At 43.1% G+C, this 21661-nt stretch overlaps 1 protein-coding gene across 1 annotated transcript in view; it reads right to left on the bottom strand.

The window, feature by feature from the left end:
* The window catches only part of abca4 (ATP binding cassette subfamily A member 4), a 148834-nt gene extending 136811 nt beyond the window's left edge, over positions 1-12023 (bottom strand). The window contains exons 1-4 of the mRNA XM_033027825.1: positions 11945-12023; positions 10138-10231; positions 9014-9155; positions 7103-7246 (exon numbers count right to left, since the gene is read on the bottom strand). Of these exons, the coding sequence (XP_032883716.1) occupies positions 7103-7246; positions 9014-9155; positions 10138-10231; positions 11945-12010 (446 nt within the window). The 5' untranslated portion in view covers positions 12011-12023. The remainder of the gene's footprint in view (positions 1-7102; positions 7247-9013; positions 9156-10137; positions 10232-11944) is intronic.
* Between the last annotated feature and the right edge of the window lie 9638 nt (positions 12024-21661).

Below are 21661 nucleotides of genomic sequence, written 5' to 3'. Positions count from 1 at the left end.
TGAAACATTACTGGGAGGCAAAGACTCCTGACCAGAGAAAAGGCCCAGAAGCTGAGGTGACAGAAGAAGAGCTTAATATCAAGCTGGGCTCAGAACACACTGAGATCTGGATGTATGGTACAGGATGCCACTTCACCAATTAGGCCTGTGCCCACTCTTCAATCTGCTCTAAAAACCTTTTGATGATTCATTTTATCAAAACTCTTCTAGACTCTTCATGATCAATATCAGCAGAAACGTTTATGTTCTTAACAAGAAAATTCACATGATCTCTGGTTGATCCATATAACTGAAGTCTTCTCTTTGACATGCACTCTTATTAATCTCCTCCAAGGCTGTGATATCTCAACACAACCCAGAACTCAACACCATTCCTCAACTGAGGCCATTGATGAAAATTAGCTCAGCCACCCTCCTTTTTGGACTCTATGCTTCTAGTTGTGGTGTCTCCCACCAAAATGCAACATAAGCAACAAACAGATGTGTGTAGGATGGAACTGCAGATACTGGTTTATACTGAAGGTAGACTCAGAATGCTGGAGTAACTCAGCAGCATCTCTGGATTGAAGTCTGAAGAAGGGTCTCGACCTGAAACCTCACCATTCCTTCTATTCTGAGATGCTGCCTGGCCCGCTGAGTTACTCCAGCATTTTGTGTCTATTGGCAAATTGATTTTATTCATTTTGTGTATAAAGTTCATTTATATACAAAGGCTCTGTCAGGTACATATACATGTTGGACATCAAGTACTGTACCATCCTCGTGAATCTTCTCAGCACACTTTTCAACTTAAGGGCATCTTTCCTCTAGTTTGGTGACCAAAACTGAACACGTGACTCCAAATGGGGAGGAAGGAACTGCAGATGCTGGTTTATATCAAAGATAGACACAAATTGAAGATTGACCCCTTAATGTGGCCTCTTCAACATCTTGTACAGCTGCAACATAACGTTCCAACTTCTGTAGTCGGTTCCCCGAGTCATAAAGACCAGGATGCCAAAAGCCTTTGTCACCACCCTATCTGTGTCACCACTTTCTTTTGACTTTTGGACAACAATAACTAAATTCCAATGGTATTTAATGGGTGCGATGTGTTTCGACATCCTGACAATGCATCACTGTGCATAATAGATGCTCGTTCTTTCTTGCTTTTACTACAGTTAACGACACATCCCTTGACCCTTTACTCATTAACCCTGAGATTTAAGGGTGCTTTGTTTTATTCCACACTTCAAAGCAATGACTTCATCCAGTCATCATCCACTTTACCTTCATAACTCACCCTGACCGCAATGACTTACACACTATCCCCATCTCCTTCATGCCCTCCAAGGGAACAACTGTTTGGCTGTCCCCACCGGTTTGAAGGAGCATCTCAAAAAAAAAGAGAGAGGAACAGAAGTCTGGTGAGAATTTCAGCTTTAGCACTTTGGCAGCTGAAGGCAAGGCTGCCACTGGATGAATTTAAGGGCGATTAGGTCGTCAGAAAGGGTGCTATGCTAATATTTAGATGGATTAAGGGTCTTACATCCAACTCATTCCATGGCTTGATAGTCTAACAGTTGATTAACAGAAGATCAATAGTTTTAACAGAAGATTAAGATGCATGAGATCCACAGTGACTTGCTTGTTTGGATTCACTACCACATTATCTGTAGAAGACAGAGGGTTGTGGAGGAAATATATTATTCTGGCTGTGGGTCTCTGGCTGGTGAATTTTACAGGGATCTGTGTTGTTGTGATATATATATATATATAAACAACTTGGACATAAGTGTAGAAACAAGGAACTGCAGACGCTAGTTTATATTTTTTTAAAAGACACAAACAGCTGGAGTAACTCAGTGAGAGAACATAGATAGGTGCATTTCAGGTTCTACAAACCCTTCAGATCGGGACCCTTCTTCAGACTGAGTCAGAACCTATTCGCCCAGGATGGAAATATCAAAGACTAGAGGGTATAGCTTTAGGCTGAGAGGGACAAAGTTTAAAAGAGATGTTTGGGGCACGTTTTTGTTACACCGTGTTGCGTGCACTACCAGAGAGACAGATGCAACAGTGGCATTTAAGAGACTTTGGATTGGCACATGGAACTTTGATGTTCTATGTTATATGTAACAATTCATTTCCCAGAAAATTCAAGTTTTGCCTTCTCTAAGACTATATTTATAGAGAGTCATAATGTCATACAATGTGGAAACAGGCCCTTCAGCCCAACTTGCCTATGCTGACAAACGTCCCATCTATACTAGTCCCACTTGCCTGCGTTTGGACAATATCCCTCCAAACCTGTCCGATCCACGTACCTGTCTAAATGTTTCTTAAACGTTGCAATAGTAACTGCCTCAACAACCTCCTCCAGCAGCTTATTCCATACACGCACCACCCTTTGTGTGAAAAAGTTACCCCTCAGGCTTGTATTAAATCTTTACACCCCCGCCTCCCTCACCTTAAAGGTGAACCTCTGCACATGGTTGAAAATATTTTTTAAATATAGAAAAATTGATGTGTACAGCACAGGAACAAGCAACCTAGTGTCTGAGTCAACCATGATGCCAACCGAAACTAATCCAATCTGTCATTAGGATTGTCATTAGGATCCAATCTGTCATTAGTCCCATTATAATGGGAAACAAAATTTATAATGGGAAAAAAGGAAATGGCAGAACAGTTAAACGAGTACTTTGGCTCTGTCTTGACTAAGGAAGACACAAACAATCTCCTGGAAATACTAGGGAACCGAGGATCTAGTGGGAAGGAGGAACTGAAGGGAATCCACATTAATCAGAAAATTGTGTTAGGTAAACTGTTGGGACTGAAGGCAGATAAATCCCCAGGGCCTGATGGTCTGCATCCCAGAGTACTCAAGGAGGTGGCCCTAGAAGTCGTGGATGCATTGTTGATCATTTTCCAATGTTCTCTCGACTCTGGATCAGTTCCTGTGGACTGGAGGGTAGCCAATGTAACTCCACTTTTTAAGAAAGGAGGGAGAGAGAAAACAGGGAATTATAGACCAGTTAGCCTTACATCGGCAGTGGGGAAGATGCTGGAGTCGATTATTAAAGATGTTATAGCAGCGCATTTGGAAAGCAGTGATGGGATTGGTCAAAGTCAGCATGGATTTATGAAGGGGAAATCATGCCTGACTAATCTTCTGGAATTTTTTTGAGGATGTAACAAGTAGAATGGATAAGGGAGAGCCAGTGGATGTGGTGTAACTGGACTTTCAAAAAAGCCTTTGACAAGGTCACACTCAAGAGATTAGTGTGCAAAATTAGAGCACATGGCATTGGGGGTAGGGTATTGACATGGATAGAGAACTAGTTGGCAGACAGGAAGCAAAGAGTAAGAATTAACAGGTCCTTTTCAGAATGGCACTGAATACAGTGACTAGTGGGGTGCCGCAAGGCTCGGTGCTGGGACCCCGGTTGTTTAAAATATATATTAACAATTTAGACGAGGGAATTAAATGTAACATCTCCAAGTTTGCAGATGACTCAAAGCTGGGTGGCAGTGTAAGCTGTGAGGAGGATGCGATGAGGCTGCAGGGTGACTTGGATGGGTTGGGTGAGTGGACAGCAGCATGGCAGCTGCAGTATTGGTGGCAAGAACAGGAAGGCAGATTATTATCTGAATGGTGTCAGATAAGGAGAAGGGGGGGTGCAACGAGACCTGGGTGTACATCAGTCACTGAAAATAAGCATGCGTGAAGAAAGCTAATGGCATGTTGGCCGACATTGCGAGAGGATTGGAGTTGAGGAGCAAGGAGGTCCTACTGCAGTTGCACAGGGCCCTGGTGAGACTGCACCTGGAGTATTGTGTGCAATTTTGGTCTCCTAATTTGAGGAAGGGCATTATTGCTGTTGAGGGAGTACAGCGTAGGTTCACCAGGTTAATTCTTGGGATTGCAGGACTGACATATGATGAAAGAATGGGTTGACTGGGCTTGTATTCGATGGAATTTACAAGAATGAGAGAGGATCTTATAGAAACATATAAAATTCATCGAGGATTGGACAGGCTAGATGCAGGAAAAATGTTCCCGATGTTGGGGGTGTTCAGAACCAGGGGTCACAGTTTAAGAATAAGGGGTAGGCCATTTAGGACTGAGATGAGGATAAATGTTTTCACCCAGAGAGTTGTGAATCTGTGGAATTCTCTGCCACAGAAGGCAGTGGAGGCCAATTCACTGGATATTTTCAAGAGAGAGTTAGATTTAGCTCTTCGGGCTATGGAAATCAAGGGATATGGGGAAAAAGCCAGTGCTGATTTTGGACAATCAGACATGATCATGTTGAACGACGGTACTGGCTCGAAGGGCCGAATGGCCTACTCCTGCACCTATTTGCTATGTTCTATGTTCCTATGTCTGAACATGGTCCTTGTCCCTCTATTCCTTACCTGTTCACGTGTCTGTCCTTGTGTAGGGTATCTATCTTTACCACCTCCCCTAGCAGCAGATCCCAGACACCTATTATCTGTGTAAAATCCTTGCCTTGCACATCACCTTTCAGCTATTCCCTATCTCATTTACCTTCTCATATGTGACTACATAAAAACTCCTTATATCTATCCTATCTATCCCTCTCAGAATTTTATCTACCTCTATCAGATTGCCCCCTCGGTTTCTGGTGCTCTAGAGGAAACAAAACAAGTTAGTTCCTCCTCCCAAATCCTTAAACAATAGTTGCTCCCACTATCTCACGTGGTTGAACCTTAAGTGTCCCCTGAGTTCGCAGGCATTTTGGGATGAACATTAATGCCCTTTCACTACTCTGGATCCATGGCCTTTCATGTACTGTAGATTGCCTAGTTATCTTTAAGCACCAAATTATATAAACCAGATCAGAACTTTGAATTCTACTTGCCCTAAGAACAGCGAAAGCCTATACAAAGCCTAATGGGCCTGTCCTAATTACGCAATTTTTTTTGGCGACTGCCGGCACCCGTCATAGTCGCAGCAGGTCGCCGAAAATTTTCAACATGTTGAAAATCCAGCGGCGACCAGAACAAGGTACCGTGGGCAACTATTCACGACGATACAGGCTTCACCCCGCGACATGTCACCAGGGTGTCGCCTGTACGGTCGTGAGTAGTCTCCTCAGTCGCCAAAAGAGTCGAGGCGTCTTTCTGGTCGCTGCTGAATTTTCAACATGTTGAAAATTTTCGCCGACCTGCAACGATCTATGACAGGTGCCAGCAGTCGCCGAAAAAGTCGCGTAAGTGGGACAGGCCCATTAAGGTCGAAAATCAACCGTATTTGTAGCACAAGAACAGAGAGCTTTTATGCAGTAGCCTTGAAGTCTTGACAGCTCTTCTATTAACACAGCAGTTACACAGCTGAGTACAAACATGGTCCATCATTAATGACAGAACAAGTCCCTTGATCCAGAAAGATGATTTTCAATGTACTGTGATAATATTAACTTTAATGTGAATAATGAGTCAGGAAAGTGTGGGTTGAAGGTCCTGCACTTGGGGTTCTACACTGCAATCCTGGCTAACAGTGTAACTTAGATTGTCTAAGGAACATTTCCAATTGAGATGTTAGGCTGAAGCCCCAAGTAGTAATATTGATGCTAACGGAAGGGATATGGGGAGAAAGAGGGAACGGGGTACTGATTTAGGATGATCAGCCATTACCATATTGAATGGCGGTGCTGGCTCAAAGGGCCAAATGGCCTACTCCTGCACGTATTTTCTATGTTTCTATGTTTCTAAAGGGCCTGTCCCGCGAGTTCTGGCGAGTTTGCCCTCGACTCATACTCGCAGCATGGTCGACACGAGGTCGTAGGAGGTCTTCGTAACTCTCCTTCATGCTCGAGAGTGGTCTCCGCGTACTCGAGGCCTCAGCTAGGTTGCGGCGTTTTTATCAACGTGTTAAAAAATGCCCGCGAGTACAAAAAGATCGCCATGGAAAAAATCGACACTTTTTTTTACTCGTAGGTTTAGTCATAGTAGGTCGTAGTAGGCCGACATGTTAGTCGTAGGTAATCGAGGGTAGTCGAAGGTAGTCGTAGTTGGTCTTCATCATAGTCGAAGGGAGGTTCACGGGGATCGTCTTCACTCTCTACTATTCGGTGTCCAATCTTCCCGAAGTTAGTCGTAGCTAGTCGTAGCTAGTCGTAGCTAGTCGAAGCTGGTCTTCTACATAGTCAAAGGAGGTCTTCAACATGTCATTTTTTCAAACTCTTCTAAACTCGCCAATTAGGTCGCCCAAGTGGGACAGCCCTATAAGTACTAAGCTAGGTGATTGGGATGTTAAATATCCCATTGCGTCAGCTTGAAGAGAAACAGGACAGCTCCTCCTGATGAATAGTCACTCCTCAATCAACAGGTAACCACTCCGCTATAAAGACGTTGGGACATTAATCTCTCCTTTGCCACTTGTGCAGGCTGAATGCAGAATACAGTAGCATCTGTAAATTGTACCCCACTTGCAAAATAGATTATGTTAAAATGTATTTTTTGTGTTTTGGTGCTTTTTATTAGTTTGACTGTATGGCAAATCAAATTCCTTGTCTGTTGCAAAACATACTTGGCTAATAAAGTATGATTAGAATTATGAAAATTCAATTCCATTGTAATAAGTGGAACCAAATTTCAGAGGTGAAAGACATTACACAGATGTTAAAATGTAAATTATACTGTGTCCTTAACGCCATGTGTAAGCTGGTCATTGTTGGACTGCTTATTGTCAAGTGCTCGAAAATGTAACTTCACTTCAGAAATAAGATAGGCACAAAGTGCCAGAGTAACACAGCATCTCCGGAGAAAAAGGTTGGGTGACTTTTCGAGTCGAGACCCTTCTTCAGACTTGAAACAATGACCAGAAGCATCACCCATCCTTTTTCTCCAGAGGTGCTGCCTGACCAGCTGAGTAATGCCCCTGTCCCACTTAGGAAACCTGAACGGAAACGTCTGGAGACTTTGCGTCCCACCCAAGGTTTCCGTGCGGTTCCCTGAGGTTGCAGGTGGTTGCCGGAGGTTGCAGGTAGTGGAAGCAGGTAGGGAGACTGACCCAAAAAAAAAAACAAAAAAAAAGGTTCTCCGAGATGTGCCGAGTTCACAAGAGGTTATTCTGCTATAAATGCATGTCTACTTGCCTGCAAACCTCCTGGGGTTGGATCTGAGTGTATCCATCAGGTCAGACAGCAGGCGCACGTCATTCCAGATTATGCTCAGTTTATGAATTTCAGGTTTATCAAACACCAGCTCTTGAGCATCTGCATAAACACGTGCCAGTCTAGAAAAAACCCGTCAAGAAGCACACAAACATGTCAGTTTTCAATACAAGAAGATCCATCTGCACTAAAAAAGTATCCGAAGAAGTGTTCCGACCTGAAACGTCACCTATTCCTTTTCCCCGGAGATGCTGCCTGACCCACTGAGTTTCTCCAGCTTTTTGTGTCGATCTTCTGCACTAAATAGCTAACTGCTACATTTCAAGAAGTGAAATATTGGCGCTCAAGCAGAAATCTAGGTAACGCTTGTGGATTTTTGCCGATTCAGAAATGGCCAACCGCAGCCAAGTGCAAAAAGTCACCAGAGAAAAATCTGTCAACTTTCCCAGCGCCCGTCAGAAAATAGGGAGGCTTAGATATTCCTCATATTTTCTTATAATATTGAAGGACACCGTAAGCTTATTGAGTCTAAGTTCAGTATCGGTGCAAGTGAGTGCCCACGTGCAAGAGCTTGCATGTGATATTCTAAATAAGTTCGGAAGTTCTAGGAGAAAAATTAGGCCATTTGGCCCGTTAAGTCCACTCTGCCATTCAATCATGGCTGATCTATCGATCTTTCCCTCTCAACCCCATTCTCCTGCCTTCTCCCCAGAACCCCTGACACCGTTACTAATCAAGAATCTATCACGTCTGAAAAAAGCTCTGAGAATAGCTAAGGACAAACTGCACCCCCTCCACACACATCTGGATCTCCTGCCATCAGGCAAGAGATACCGCAGCATCAAAGCCCGGACAACCAGACTGCTAAACAGCTTCCTGCCACAGGCTGTGAGGCTGCTAAACAGTCACTCCACCTGATTCTGCTGCTTTGCACTGACAATTTAATAACTCTGGCACTGGCCACTCAAATCAGCTGCCCTGGACATTTTAATGACTATTTTAACTGTATTTTAATGTTGCTGTTTTTACCTGCTTTTAACTATTTATACTGTTTCATCAGGGACTGGATTGTTTTTACTGTTATTATGTGTGAAATGTTTAAGTTTTATGTGCGATGCTCCGGTATTCCCTGGGAAACGTCTTCTCATTTTGCACTGTGCAACTGTTGCTTTGCAAGATGACAATAAAGGTTGATTGATTGATTGGATCTTCGCCTTAAAAATACCCATTGACCTGGCCTCCACTGCCTTCTGTGGCAAGCATCAGCAGCATTCACACATAATTTGTTTGAAGATGTTGAAATTTTTATTCTATTTTTAATTATGTGATAGGTTTTTGTCCTTCAATATTTTGATTGGCACACGGACTTACCTCGTTAACAGCAATGTTAAAATTTGCACAGCTTCCAGAATTCAGTTCCTATCTGTGACGTTCTCAGGAAGTTTCAAATGAATGATAATAAGTGGGTAACTTACACCCCAGCGGTATGAATATCGACTTCTCTAACTTCAAGTAACCTTTGCTTGCCCTCTCTCCCCGTCCCTCCCCCATCCTACTTCTCCGACTAGTTTGACTGTCCTGATTAAATTTTATCTTTGTATGCCTCGTTGCCAACTTCTCCTCGCTAACGATGATCTATTCTACATCTTCCTTGAACTTTGTCCTCTTGGACCTCTCGTCTCCACACCTTACGCTTCCATTTCTCTGTGTCTCCCTCTCCCCTGACTCTCTGTCTGAAGAAGGGTCTCGACCCGAAGCATCATCAGAGATGCTGCCTGTCCCGCTGAGTTACTCCAGCATTTTGAGTCTATCTTCGGTGTAAGCCACCATCTGCAGTTCCTCCCTACACAAGTAGCAAGTATGGCTATGGATCCTTAAATTATACTTACAAGGAATTTCTGTAGTTTGAAACCACACCAGGCGATTCTCCGAAGGTGGGGTGCTGGAAGCAGGGGTTGTTCAGATTACAGAAAATGCCCTGTAACCATGGCAACATTCCTGCAGAGGGCATAGCTTTGTTGGGAAAGTGGCCTAAAGAGGAAAAGAAAAAATGCAAAAGTAATTTCAAAAGGTTGTTGTTTCTAAGTTCACTTAATGACTCTTTCTTAGAAACTTCTTTAAATTCTCCTTTGAAAACAAAGGTGGCATCTCCAAAGAAAGGAGCCCTGTTTTTCCCCTCTGCTTCTTGCGATTGTACAGATACTTCAGTCAATCTAAGAGGCTTGGAACCATATCAACTATTCAGCTTCAGCCAAAGCACCAGAAAGCTGCTCCTTGATCCAATGCTATTGTTGGTATTCTCTGTCTATGAAGTATGCACCGCTTGGGGAAAAAAGTGTGATGAATCAGGGCAGCTTATGGTGTGCAGTCATTATTCAGACCAAAAACAGACTGGGACTCCGGCCAGCGATATTCAATTAAAAAAAGCTTCTTCTGGATGTTGCTGGGTTCAGTTTCAAGTTCTGGAGTTTCAAAAGCAATGCCTTCATCTTTTCAGCAACTGAAGTCCACCTCAATGATTGAGACATAGCAATAAAGGTAAACATAGAAACATAGAAAATAGGTGCAGGAGTAGGCCATTTGATTCTTCGAGCCAGCATCGCCATTCAATATGATCATGGGCTGATCATCCAAAATCAGTACCCCGTTCCTGCTTTCTCCCCATGTCCCTTGATTCCGTTCGCCCTGAGAGCTACATCTAACTCTCACTTGAAAACATCCAGTGAATTGACCTCCACTACCTTCTGTGGCAGAAAATTCCACAGATTGACAACTCTCCGGGTGAAAACGTTTTTCCTCATCTCAGTCCTAAATGGCTTCCTCCTTATTCCTAAACTGTGAACCCTGGTTCTGGACTTCCCCAACATTTTTCCTGCATCTAGTCTGTCCAATCCCTTAATAATCTTACATGTTTCTATAAGATCTCCTCTTATCTTTCTATTCGAGTCAATACAAGTCAAGTCGATCCAGTCTTTACAATGCAACAATGTACATAAGCTTTGCTGTTACTCACATTCATGTTGTTGGTACGGAGGATTTGATTTCCGCAGCCAAACTAAAACCAGGAAAAGAGAGAGAGGCCAGGCAAGTTCCACCAGGAAGCGGAGCTAGATAAAGATGAGAAATCGGCTGTTAGTTTACAGTGACATTCAGATCTGTTAGACTTGTGTCTGAAATGAAGCTTTAAGAAGCAGCTTAGTATGTTATTTTGCTTCCAGTTTACCCCCTTTTGAATTTAATTTGATCATACAGGTTATCATTTTATTAACCAGGACTGGATAAACTCGGCTTGTACTCGCTAGAATTTAGAAGATTGAGGGGGATCTTATAGAAACTTACAAAATTCTTAAGGGGTTGGACAGACTAGATGCAGGAAGATTGTTCCCAATGTTGGGGAAGTCCAGGTCAAGGGGTCACAGTTTAAATCTCTGTGGTGAATCTCTGGAACTCTCTGCCACAGAAGGTAGTTGAGGCCAGTTCATTGGCAATATTTAAGAGGGAGTTAGATGTGGCCCTTGTGGCTAAAGGGATCAGGGGGTATGGAGAAAAGGCAGGTACAGGATACTGAGTTGGATGATCAGCCATGATCATATTGAATGACGGTGCAGGCTCGAAGGACCGAATGGCCTACTCCTGCACCTATTTTCTACGTTTCTATGTTTCCCACTGCCGGATGAGTAGTGATCATGTCAATAATTTATGTGAAGCAAATTCCACGGTAGATGTGGTCCATAGTATCCCAATGCTGAGGTAGGATTAGCTGTTGTACCACAGGTTACAGCATTGTTCTTGCGAAACTCAGTTAGTATGAAAGTAATAATAGATAGATTATCAAACCAGCAATTTGTCTGTCAAAAATCAATAGTCAGTGTATTCATTTTCTTGTATGCCTTTGTCCCGTTATTAAATTGTTTCAGTGCTTTCATATTTGGCCCAGCAAGTTAAAGATGTGTATGGTTAATGGAAGCTATTTGCTGTAATTCCAGAATAGAACTCAACTGTGCACAAACTGGCTGACCAAGATACATGTGAAGTTACTGAGACCCTTCTTCAGACCTGAATGGTCACCCATTCCTAGTCTTCAGATGATCAGTGTTTGATGGCATTAGGCCTATATTCGCTGGAGTTAGGAAGAATGAGGGGGGACATTGAAATGTACAGAATAGTGAAAGGCTTGGATAGAGTGGATGTGGAGGGGATGTTTCCACCAGTGGGAGGGTCTAGGACTTGAGGTCATAGCCTCAGAATTAAAGGACGTTCTTTTAGGAAGGAGATGAGGAGGAATTTCTTTAGTCAGATGGTGGTAAATTTGTGGAATTCTTTGCCACAGAAGGCTGTGGAGGCAAAGTCAGTCGATATATGTAAGGCAGATATAGATAGATTCTTGATTAGTACGGGTGTCAGAGGTTATGGGGAGAAGGCAGGAGAATGGGATTAGGAGGGAGAGACATATCAGCCATGATTGAATGGCGGAGTAGTCTTGATGGGCCGAATGGCCTAATTCTACTCCTATCACTTATGATCTTATGAAGCTGCCTGTCCCACTGAGTTCCTCCAGCATTTTGTGACTATCTTCTGTGTAAACCAGCAAATGGAATTTCTTCTTACACATTGTGTACTATCAGTCTGGGTCACCATGAATTGAAGTCACTGATAGTACAAGTGAAAAAAAAAAAAAGGTGACGTGAACTTGGAGAAAAATTCCGAACTTGTTTACATAACATTTGATCCCATATTAATAGTCTCCCTGTCCCATTTCCTTCCCACTGTTCAGCGGTGTGGGAATGAATGCAGTGTGTTTGCTTTGTTCACTCACTGACCTTTTGTCTCTTCCTGAGAGTCCAGTTCTTCCACAGCAGGAGAGGGATTTGATTGGAGGCACTCATTATTCTGCCTCTCTCCCACTACAATCATTTAGCATGTGCGCTTCTAAAAAGTAAACAGCAGTGCCTTGACATTAGACAATTGATTTATTTTTAAAAAACAGGAAGGAACAGCAATTGAGGAGATGATGGTGCCTGACTCACAGTTCCTTCGCCTCTTCAAATAGCGCAGTTCGTAAATGCAGTGACTACTTTAGTTTTTAGTTTGGAGATACAGCGTGGAAACAGGCCCTTTGGCCCACCGAGCACGCGCCAACCAGCGATCCCTGCACACTAACGCTATCCTACACACAATAGGGCCAATTTACAATTTATATCAAGCCAATTAGCCTACAAACCTGCATGCCTCGAGTGTGGAAGGAAACCGGAGATCCCAGAGAAAACCCACACCCCGGGGTCACAGGCAGAACCTGCAAACTCCGTGCAGAAAGCAACCGTAGTCTGAATCAAACCCAGGTCTCTGACGCTGTAAGGTAGCGACTCTACTGCAGCACCACTGTGCCGCCCTTTTTTTAAAAGGTTACCCCTCAGATTTGTGTTAAACCTGCCCCCCTAGCTAATTAGCTGAATCTTGCGCGCCAGAATAGCTCCTGAAACTTAGGGTTGGTGATGTGACAGTTTAGTAACAATCTTGTAACTAAAAATAAATGAATATCTGAAGTAGAGCAGATAATGCTGGAGTACACAACAGGTTGGCCAAAATATATGAAGTGTGAAGACAAGATGACATTTCAGAAATGCATGTTTCGTCGAGAGCAAACAGAATGTTTTCTTGAAGACACAAGAGACTGTAGTTGCTGGAATCTTGTGCAAAAAAAAAAAAAAACAACCTGCTGGAGGAATTCCCAGGGTCAGGCAGCATCTGTGGAAAGAAATGGACAGACAAAGTGTCGGGTCGTGAGCTTTTTTTCAGACTGAACAAGGGTCCTAACCTGAAACGTCATCTGTCCATTTCCGTCCACAGATGCTGCCTGACCCTCTGAATTCCTCCAGCGGATTGGTTTCTTGGTTCCGAATAAGACTGAATATTTACAATCTTCAACCTTGCCTTCATCATGGCTGATCAAGTTGGCTTTAACTTTCTAAAATGTTGAGCTTTTGTAGATTACAGATATAATAACTGGAGCAACTGAAGAAAATGGGTTAGATCAACTCCTGATCAATTTCCAGTGATGAACATTGGTGACAATGATCCGGTGCAGGTCTAGGATCTTACGCCCGGGTAGGTTTGGTTATCATGTGGCTCCAGTTACACAATAACTTCAGAAATTTGGCTATTGAATGACAATTACTCACTTGCATGGCAAGCAGGAAAGTGACGATGCCTTGCTGAACTGCTGCATTTAATAATATCCCCAACGTCATTAGGAGAGAGGAAAGGATAAAGCAGGTGGGAAAATGATGAAATATGAACAGAGTTCCTTCTTTACACTTTATACCAAACCTGAGCCTGTTTGGTATCAGTGACATTATCTGCTCTTGCAAATAATCATGTTCAGGTTCAAATGTTCAAGTGAGTTTATCGTCATGTGTCCCTGATAGGACAATGAAATTCCTGCTTTGCTTTAGCACACAGAACATAGTAGGCATTTACAACAAAACAGATCAGTGTGTCCATATACCATAATATAAATATATACACACATGAATACATAATACACACTATAAAAAATCATAGAAATGCAAATGCAAGAAGAGGCTCCTAGGTTTTGTGGAGGGAAAATATTACATTGAAGCCATCCATCTCTCTAGATTTTAAACATGATCATAGATTCATAAAGTGCAACACAGAATGGGGCCATTCAGCACAGACTGTCCACTTAGTCCCACTACTCTGCTCTATCCCCAAATAATTAGAATTAGAATTAGATCCTTTATTTGTCATTCAGACCTTACGGTCTGAACGAAAGGTCGTTACCTGAAGCCATACATACAATAATAAACAACAGAACAGACAGTAAACACAAATTAACATCCACCACAGCGAGTCCACCAAACACCTCCTCACTGTGATGGAGGCAAAGATCTTAGGGCTGCTGTCTCTTCCCTCCTCTTCTCCCTCTGCGCTGAGGCGATACCCCACCAAAGCATTGTATGATTTCCGTACAAATATTTATTAGTATGTTTAATGTTTTATGTGTCATTCCTAACTGTCACTGTATGTCACGTTGTCACTTGCGGGCGGAGCACCAAGGCAAATTCCTTGTATGTGAATACTTGGCCAATAAACGTATTCATTCATTCATTATACGTTTCACTTTGCCGATGCTAACAGCAGTTTACATCGCAGCCCAGGCAGATGTGAAGCTTATATTCCTTTCAGGACATTCGTTAAGGAAGGAGATGAGGAGAAACTTCCTTGGTCAGAGGGTGGTGAATCTGTGGAATTCTTTGCCACAGAAGGCTGTGGAGGCTAAGTCAGTGGATATTTTTAAGGCAGAGATAGAAAGATTCTTGATTAGTACAGGTGTCAGAGGTTATGGGTAGAAGGCAGGAGAATGGGGTTAGTGGGACTGATAGATCAGCCGTGATTGAATGGCGGAGAAGACAATGGGCCGAATGGCCTAATTCTACTCCTATTCATTATGTCATAAGATACACCACTCTCAGGAGCCTTGATTCAAAGTACCACAGGCCTTGTTCAATCAGGCTAACGTCAGGATTGTGCCACCAAAATACTATCAATGCATCTCCTGTTCCACCAAACATCCTCGACAACCATTAAAGACATCTGCTGCTCCATCCCCTACCCACCTTTTGGAAAATCTGACCACCCGACTTTCACTTCTTGCTTATAAGCAGAAACTGAAGCTGAAACAGAAAGTTGTAGAGCGCAGGTCTGAGGAAACAGATGAGATCTTACGTGACTGCTTCGAGTCAGTAAACCGGTCCATATTCAGAGACACAGTGGTCAACTTTGATGAATATGCCGCTGCCATCACAGATTTCGTCAAAGAAGTCCATTTAGGTGATTCCCAACTGGAAACCATGGATGAACCGTCAGATCCATTCTCTGGTGAAGTCCAGGTACACGTTCACAAATACATCAGTGATGCCAAGAGATAATTCTGGACCAAGTTAGCATTCCAGATAACCATGTCTATGCAACAAGGCTTGCATGCTGATAGCTGGCTGGTTGAATCGCTGGCAGTAATGCATCCCTGCCTGATGAGCTAAATGCGTTGTGTGCTCATTTTGAACAATGAGTTTGTGGAATTACGTCGCCTGCCCCAAAAGGTTCAGGTGCTCCTGTACCTATGGTCACTGTCATAGACTTCAAGTTGCCCTTCCTGAGAGTGAACCTGCTGATAGCTGCCGGCTTGGATGGTATCACCAGCCGTGTCTTCAGAGCCTGTGCAGACCAGCTGTCAGGTGTATTCATAGACTTCTTTAACTGTCCCTATGCCAATCTGAGGTTCCCATCTGCATTAAGCCAACCACTATCATCCTGGTATCAAAGAAAGCAAGGTGGAGTGCCTTAATGGCTGCTGTCCAGTGACTCTGACTTCAAGCATCATGAGGTGCTATGGTAGGCTGGTCATGATGCACACAGCCTCCGACACAACCTTGAACCATTGCGAATCATCTACCATCACAACAGGTCCCTGGCAGAAGCCATCTCCCAGCCAGACCATCGTCCCGGGAACATTTGGCTAACATGGACACTTATATCAGACTTCTATTTATTGATGTGTAGGAAAGAACTGCAGATGCTGGTTTAAAATGAAGATAGACACAAAATTCTGGAGTAACTCAGCGGGACAGGCAGCATCTCTGGAGAGTAGGAATGGGTGACGTTTCAGGTCGAGACCCTTCCTCAGTCTATCCTATTTATTGATGATAGTTCCACCTTCAATACCATAATTCCAACAAAACTCTTCTCCAAACATCTGGACCTAGGATTCAGTTCCTTCCTCTGCGATTAGATTCTTGACTTCCTGACCCATAGAGGAGGGGGAGGGGGAGGGGGAGAGGGAGAGGGAGAGGGGAAGGGAGATGGATTTGTAGCATAGTTTATAGGCAACAATTTCTCCCTCAATGCCAGCAAAATGATCTGATCTTCAACTTCTGGAGGTGGGGTGGAGTGCATGCTCCAGTCTGCATTTATGGTGCTGAAGTGGAGATGGTCAAGACCTTCAAGTTCGTAGGTGTAAATATCACCAACAATTTGACCTGGTCCAACCATTTTGACACTGTGGCCATGAAAACATACCAATGGCTCTATTTTTTCAGAAACTAAAGAAATTTGGCATGTCTCCAATGACTCTTACCAATTTTTATGGATGCACCATACAAAGCATCCTATAGGGATGTATGTTTAGGAAGGAACTGCAGATGCTGGAAAATCGAAGGTAGACAAAAATGCTGGAGAAACTCAGCGGGTGAGGCAGCATCTATGGAATGAAGGAAATAGGCAACGTTGCCTATTTCCTATTTCCTTCGCTCCATAGATGCTGCCTCACCCGCTGAGTTTCTCCAGCATTTTTGCCTACCTATAGAGATGTATCACAGGTTGGTATGGCCCAAGGCAGCGAGAAATTGCAGAGTTGCTGAGGATATAACCTCTATCATGCAAACCACCTCCCTCTATCGACGTATCTACACTTCTCGCTGCCTCGGGAATGCAACCAACAGTCTGTCAGTTTCTTTTCTCCCCTCTCCTGTCAGGCAGAACCTACAAAAGATTGAATGTTTGTACTGCCAGATTCAAGGATTTCTGCTTCCCTGCCATTGACAGTCTTTTGAACTGGCTTCTCAAATGCTAAGGATGTTTAGACACAAAATGCTGGAGTTACTCAGCGGGACAGGCAGCATCTCTAGATGGAAGGAATGGGGGACATTTCTGGTCGTGACCCTTCTTCAGGGGTCTTGACCCGAAACGTCACCCATTCCTTCTATCCAGAGATGCTGCCTGTCCCATTCAGTTACTCCAGCATTTCGTGTCTATCCTCAGTATAAACCAGCATCTGCATTTCCTTCCTACACATTTTGTCTGCTAAGGATATTATCCTGATCTTCCAATCTACTTTGTTGCAAACCCTGAACTTTTTTTTCTGCACTTTCTCTGAAGCTGTAACACTATATCCTCTGTTTCCTTTCTCTTTTGTACTACATGTTGTACTCACGTACAGTATGACTGCACTCATGCCATAGAGTTATATATACAGCACGGAAACAGGCCCTTCTGCCCAACTTGACACCATACAAGATGCCCCATCTAAGCTGGCCCCATTTATATGTGTTTTACCCATATCTCTCTAAACTTCTCTTACCCATATATCTGTCTAAATGTATTTTAAATGCATTATTGTAGTACCTGCCTCATCTACTTCCTGTGGCAGCCTATTCCACATACCCACCATAAGTAAACCTATGCTCTGGAATTCTTGATTCATCTTCTGCGGGGAAAAGCTTCTGTGCATTCACCCAATCTATTCTGCCAGTGGCGGACTGGCCAGGGTGTCAGCTTGCCCGATGGAAAGTGGGCCCCTGATGAAGTGGGCCCCCTATATCAAGTGGGCCCCTGATGAAATGGGCCCCCTTTGTCTCCTGGCAACCAATATTTTTAGACCCAGTCCGCCACTGTATTCTGCTCATGATTTTATACATCTCTATATGAATACTCCTCAAGCTTTCTGTGCTCCTCGCTTGACCAATCTCAACCTATAAACTCCGGCCCTTGAGCCCTGGCAACATCCTCGGAAATCTTCTCTGGACTCTTTCCAGCTTGAAACCACGTCACATGCAGTAGAATCTGCCTGGATAGCACGCAAAACAAAGTTTCCACTGTATCTTAAGTACAGATTAAAATAATAACCCCCGTTTGAAACTTGCTTTTGCATTGAATTCCATTGGCTCCTCTCAGGCAACATATCTCATATCACAACAACTCTCTGTGTCCTGCCATCTATTACCTTTAAATCTGTGCTCCTTTGTGTTAACAATTCTTTTGTCACAGGAAATCCGTCCTATTATTTAGATGCCTTTTGCTCAGACGTGACCATTATACTCCGGTGGAATCGTCGCAACTCTACTCCAGTTACGGTTTAACTAGCTGGCAGGATGAGACAATTAGTGGAACTGCAGCCTCAGACGCCAGTGAACCCGGTTTAATTCTGGCACTTGGTGCTATCAATGTGTCCTGTGAATGCTCACCCAACTGCTCCGCTCAGAATCCCAGAACCCAAACTCATGCTAGCTGGTAGGTTAATTGCCACCAGTGTATTATTAAGTGAACCAATTTTGAGAGGGGGGGGTGGGGGGTGGGGAAGGGGATTTGATGGGAATGTAGAGTGAATAGGCCAGCTGCAAAATCAGTTGGGGAGATAAGGGCGGCACAGAGGTGGAGTTGCTACCTTAAAATGCCAGTGAGCCGGGTTCGATCCCGACTATGCATGCCGACTATATACTGTTTGTACGTTATCCCTATGACCCGTGGGTTTTCTCCGGTTTCCTCCCATATTTCAAAGGCTTGTAGGTTAATTGGATTCGATAAAATTGTAAAATATCCTTAGTATGTAAGATAGTGCTAGTTCACACACTGATTGTCGGTTGTCGTTTACTCGGTGGGCCGAAGGGCCTGTATCCGTGCTGTATACCTATAGTCTAAAAATAAATTCTCAGAGCAGGCCAAATCACCTCCTTCGACACCATAAGGAAATATGGAAGCTTCTTAGCTTAATATCACTGCCTCCCTATTAACAAAGCCATATATCCTACATGTGTAGGATAGTGTTAATGTGTGTGGATCGCTCATTGGTGCGGGCTCGGTGGGCCGAAGGGCCGGTTTTCACGCTGTATCTCTAAACTAAGCAAAAGCCAATGGTCTCAAATAGATTTTAAGAAATATTTCAATACACCCGACTGACATCAAAGACTATGAACCTCCATTTTCTTTAAAATTGCACTATTAATCTCATATCACCCATGGTCAGCCATGACTGAAGGGGGCCTAAGAAGAAGATTCTCATATTGATTCTCCACAGACTTGCAAAAATATATTACTTCACAGTCCTGTGTTGAATTTTATCTGCGGTTGTCTGCATGTTTTACAACTTAATTTTGACTGAAATCTGATTTTTTTGTTCACTATATTTCTGAGGCTTTGGTTATCTTGTGCACATTTTTATATTGTGCCCTCTCAACTCGAGTCAAAGTCATTAAATGAGCAGCGGTTCTAATGCTGACCATTGGGGAATACCATTGTACTGGTCCATGCAATGTAAATGACAACTGCTCTAATTTTCCGTCGCTTCGACAAATCTGTATCTATGCCGCTAGAATCCCTGTAATCCCTCGGGCTTAAATTTTGTTTGCACATCTATTACATGGTACATTGCTAAATGCCCTTTGGAAGTTCAAATCCACAGCAGCAACCACAACACTCTCATCAGTCTGGTTGGTTATTTTATTAAAAAACTTGATCAAATTAGCTTTTAATAAATACAAGCTGTCTTTCATTTTACGAGCTAATATTTAGTTGAACTCCATTAAGGTTTTTCCGCAGAAATTATTTTTGTAAATGTCTCCACTGACATCTGTCTCAGAGTTAGACGCAAAGCGCTGGAGTAACTCAGCGGGTCAGGCAGCTGCCCTGGAGAACATGGATGAGAGATGTTTCGGGATCCTTCTTCAGACCAGCATTTGCATTTTTTTCCCCCTACATTCTGTCTCACAGTTGTTCGGTTTATACCTCGTCCATACTTAAAAAAAGTTTGCTATTCTCTGGCATCAGACCCAATCCTAATTGCTGGAAGAACTTCAACTATTTCTATTCACTCTAAAACACATGAACAAATATCTCTACAGAGACATAAGAGACTACAGATGCTGGAATAAGGGACAAAAAAAAAAAACAGCTGTAGGAACTCAGCAAGTCAGGCTGAATCTGTGGAGGAAATGGGTCCAGACTCTTCTTCGGGTGACATGTTCCTTCAGCAGGTTGTCTTTCGATCGTATATTTATACATATACTTTAATGTTGTAAAATATCCCAACTTATGTTGAGCAACATAGGGAGATAGCAGTACAGGCCAAAATCTTGTTTAAAGAGAAGTTAAAAATGTCTTAAAGGAAGAAAGACAAACGTTTGGAGGGGGAGCTCCACTACTTAGCAATGCAAAAGGATTAGTGTCCAAACTGGAACAATGAATTCAAGACCCCACAGGAGACCAAAATTAGAGGAGCACAAATATGATATTTGAACTCCACTAATTTTCAATGATAAAAGGTGTATTTCTCATTTCTGTATGTTTAGAATGATTGTATTATACAATGTGTTTACTCCATGAGCTTCTTGTGAACAGGGAATTTTATTGCATCCTGGTGTATATGGCAATAAATATGAATCTGAATCATGGAGCGTTTTAGGAACGGAGATTATTGCAGTGATCGGATGGGATAAGGCAATGGATGTTAAAATCAAGGTGTGGCTTGACTGTGAGCCTGGGCAGTAAGTACAGCGCAATGGTTGTACAAGACTCGAGTTTGGACTGGCAGGACCATCAATTCCAACTGCCTTTGAAGAGATGAAGAGCTACTTTCCTGAATTGTGCTGCTTTACTCATGAATGGCCTCCTCAAGATTTTGTTCCAGCATGAAGAAATAATAATGTTTGTATGTGCGACCTGGAGAGGAGTGTGCAAGTGCTTGCAAGCACCGGGTATCCTTATATTTCTTGGATATGGGCATCACATCTTTGGGAGATGCTGGCTAAGAAAACATGTAGAGTCCAGATGAAGGGTCTTGACCCGGAACGTCGACTGTCCATTTCCATGCATAGATTGTGCCTGACCACCGAGTTCATCCAGTAGTTTGATTTTTGCTCCAGATTCCAACATCTGCAGTCTCATGTATCTTCACACCTTAATGAGTGAATGGAATTAATTTTGTGCATGTTACGCATTTGGGTTACAGTGAGGCAGGGTTGATTCTTTAGGGTGTTGTTCAGCGTTCCAATCGAGGCTGCTTTGTCCTGAATGGTTTTCTTCTGTGTGGTGGAGCTGGACCCAACCAAGAAGTATATTCCACCGCACCACTGATTCATGACTTGCAGATGATTGCAAGACATTGGGGTGTCGGGAGATAAGTCACCTGCTGCAGAACTGGCTGGTCAAGATTCTGCTCAATGGAGACCACCACGATGGTGGAGGACTTGAAAATGGGAATGCACTTGAATATTCAGGGTAGGTGCTTAAACTTTCTTTTGGTAGACGTGGTCACTGCCGAGCATCAGTATGGTATGTTACTTGGCTATTATTAGTCCAAACCTTGCTTGATTATTACCCAACTCTTACTGCAAGGAACCATGCACTGTTTGATTTTTTTTAAAGCTGTGAATATGGCTTGAACACAATGCAATTATTTCTGAACATCCCTACTTCTGATCTAAAGGGTGTCAGGAAGTTATTAATGAAACAGTTGAAGAATTCCTCCCTAGGACAATGCCTCAATAAACTCCTCCAAAGATACCTTGGACTGAGGTGATTGCCTTTAAGTTACACGGCTGTCTTCTTTTGAGCCATGCATTATTCCAGTTAGAGAACTTCATCTTCTTCTTGCGTATGGAAGCCTAAAGTTGTGGGACAACTTGTTCTATTTGATCTTACTTGATTGTGCACGCCAGGTTGATTGCATTCGTCAAAACAGGGCGGAC

The sequence above is a fragment of the Amblyraja radiata genome, chromosome 10 (genome assembly GCF_010909765.2).
Source record: "Amblyraja radiata isolate CabotCenter1 chromosome 10, sAmbRad1.1.pri, whole genome shotgun sequence".
Taxonomy (NCBI): domain Eukaryota; kingdom Metazoa; phylum Chordata; class Chondrichthyes; order Rajiformes; family Rajidae; genus Amblyraja; species Amblyraja radiata.
This window is presented reverse-complemented; position numbering and strand designations above follow the sequence as displayed.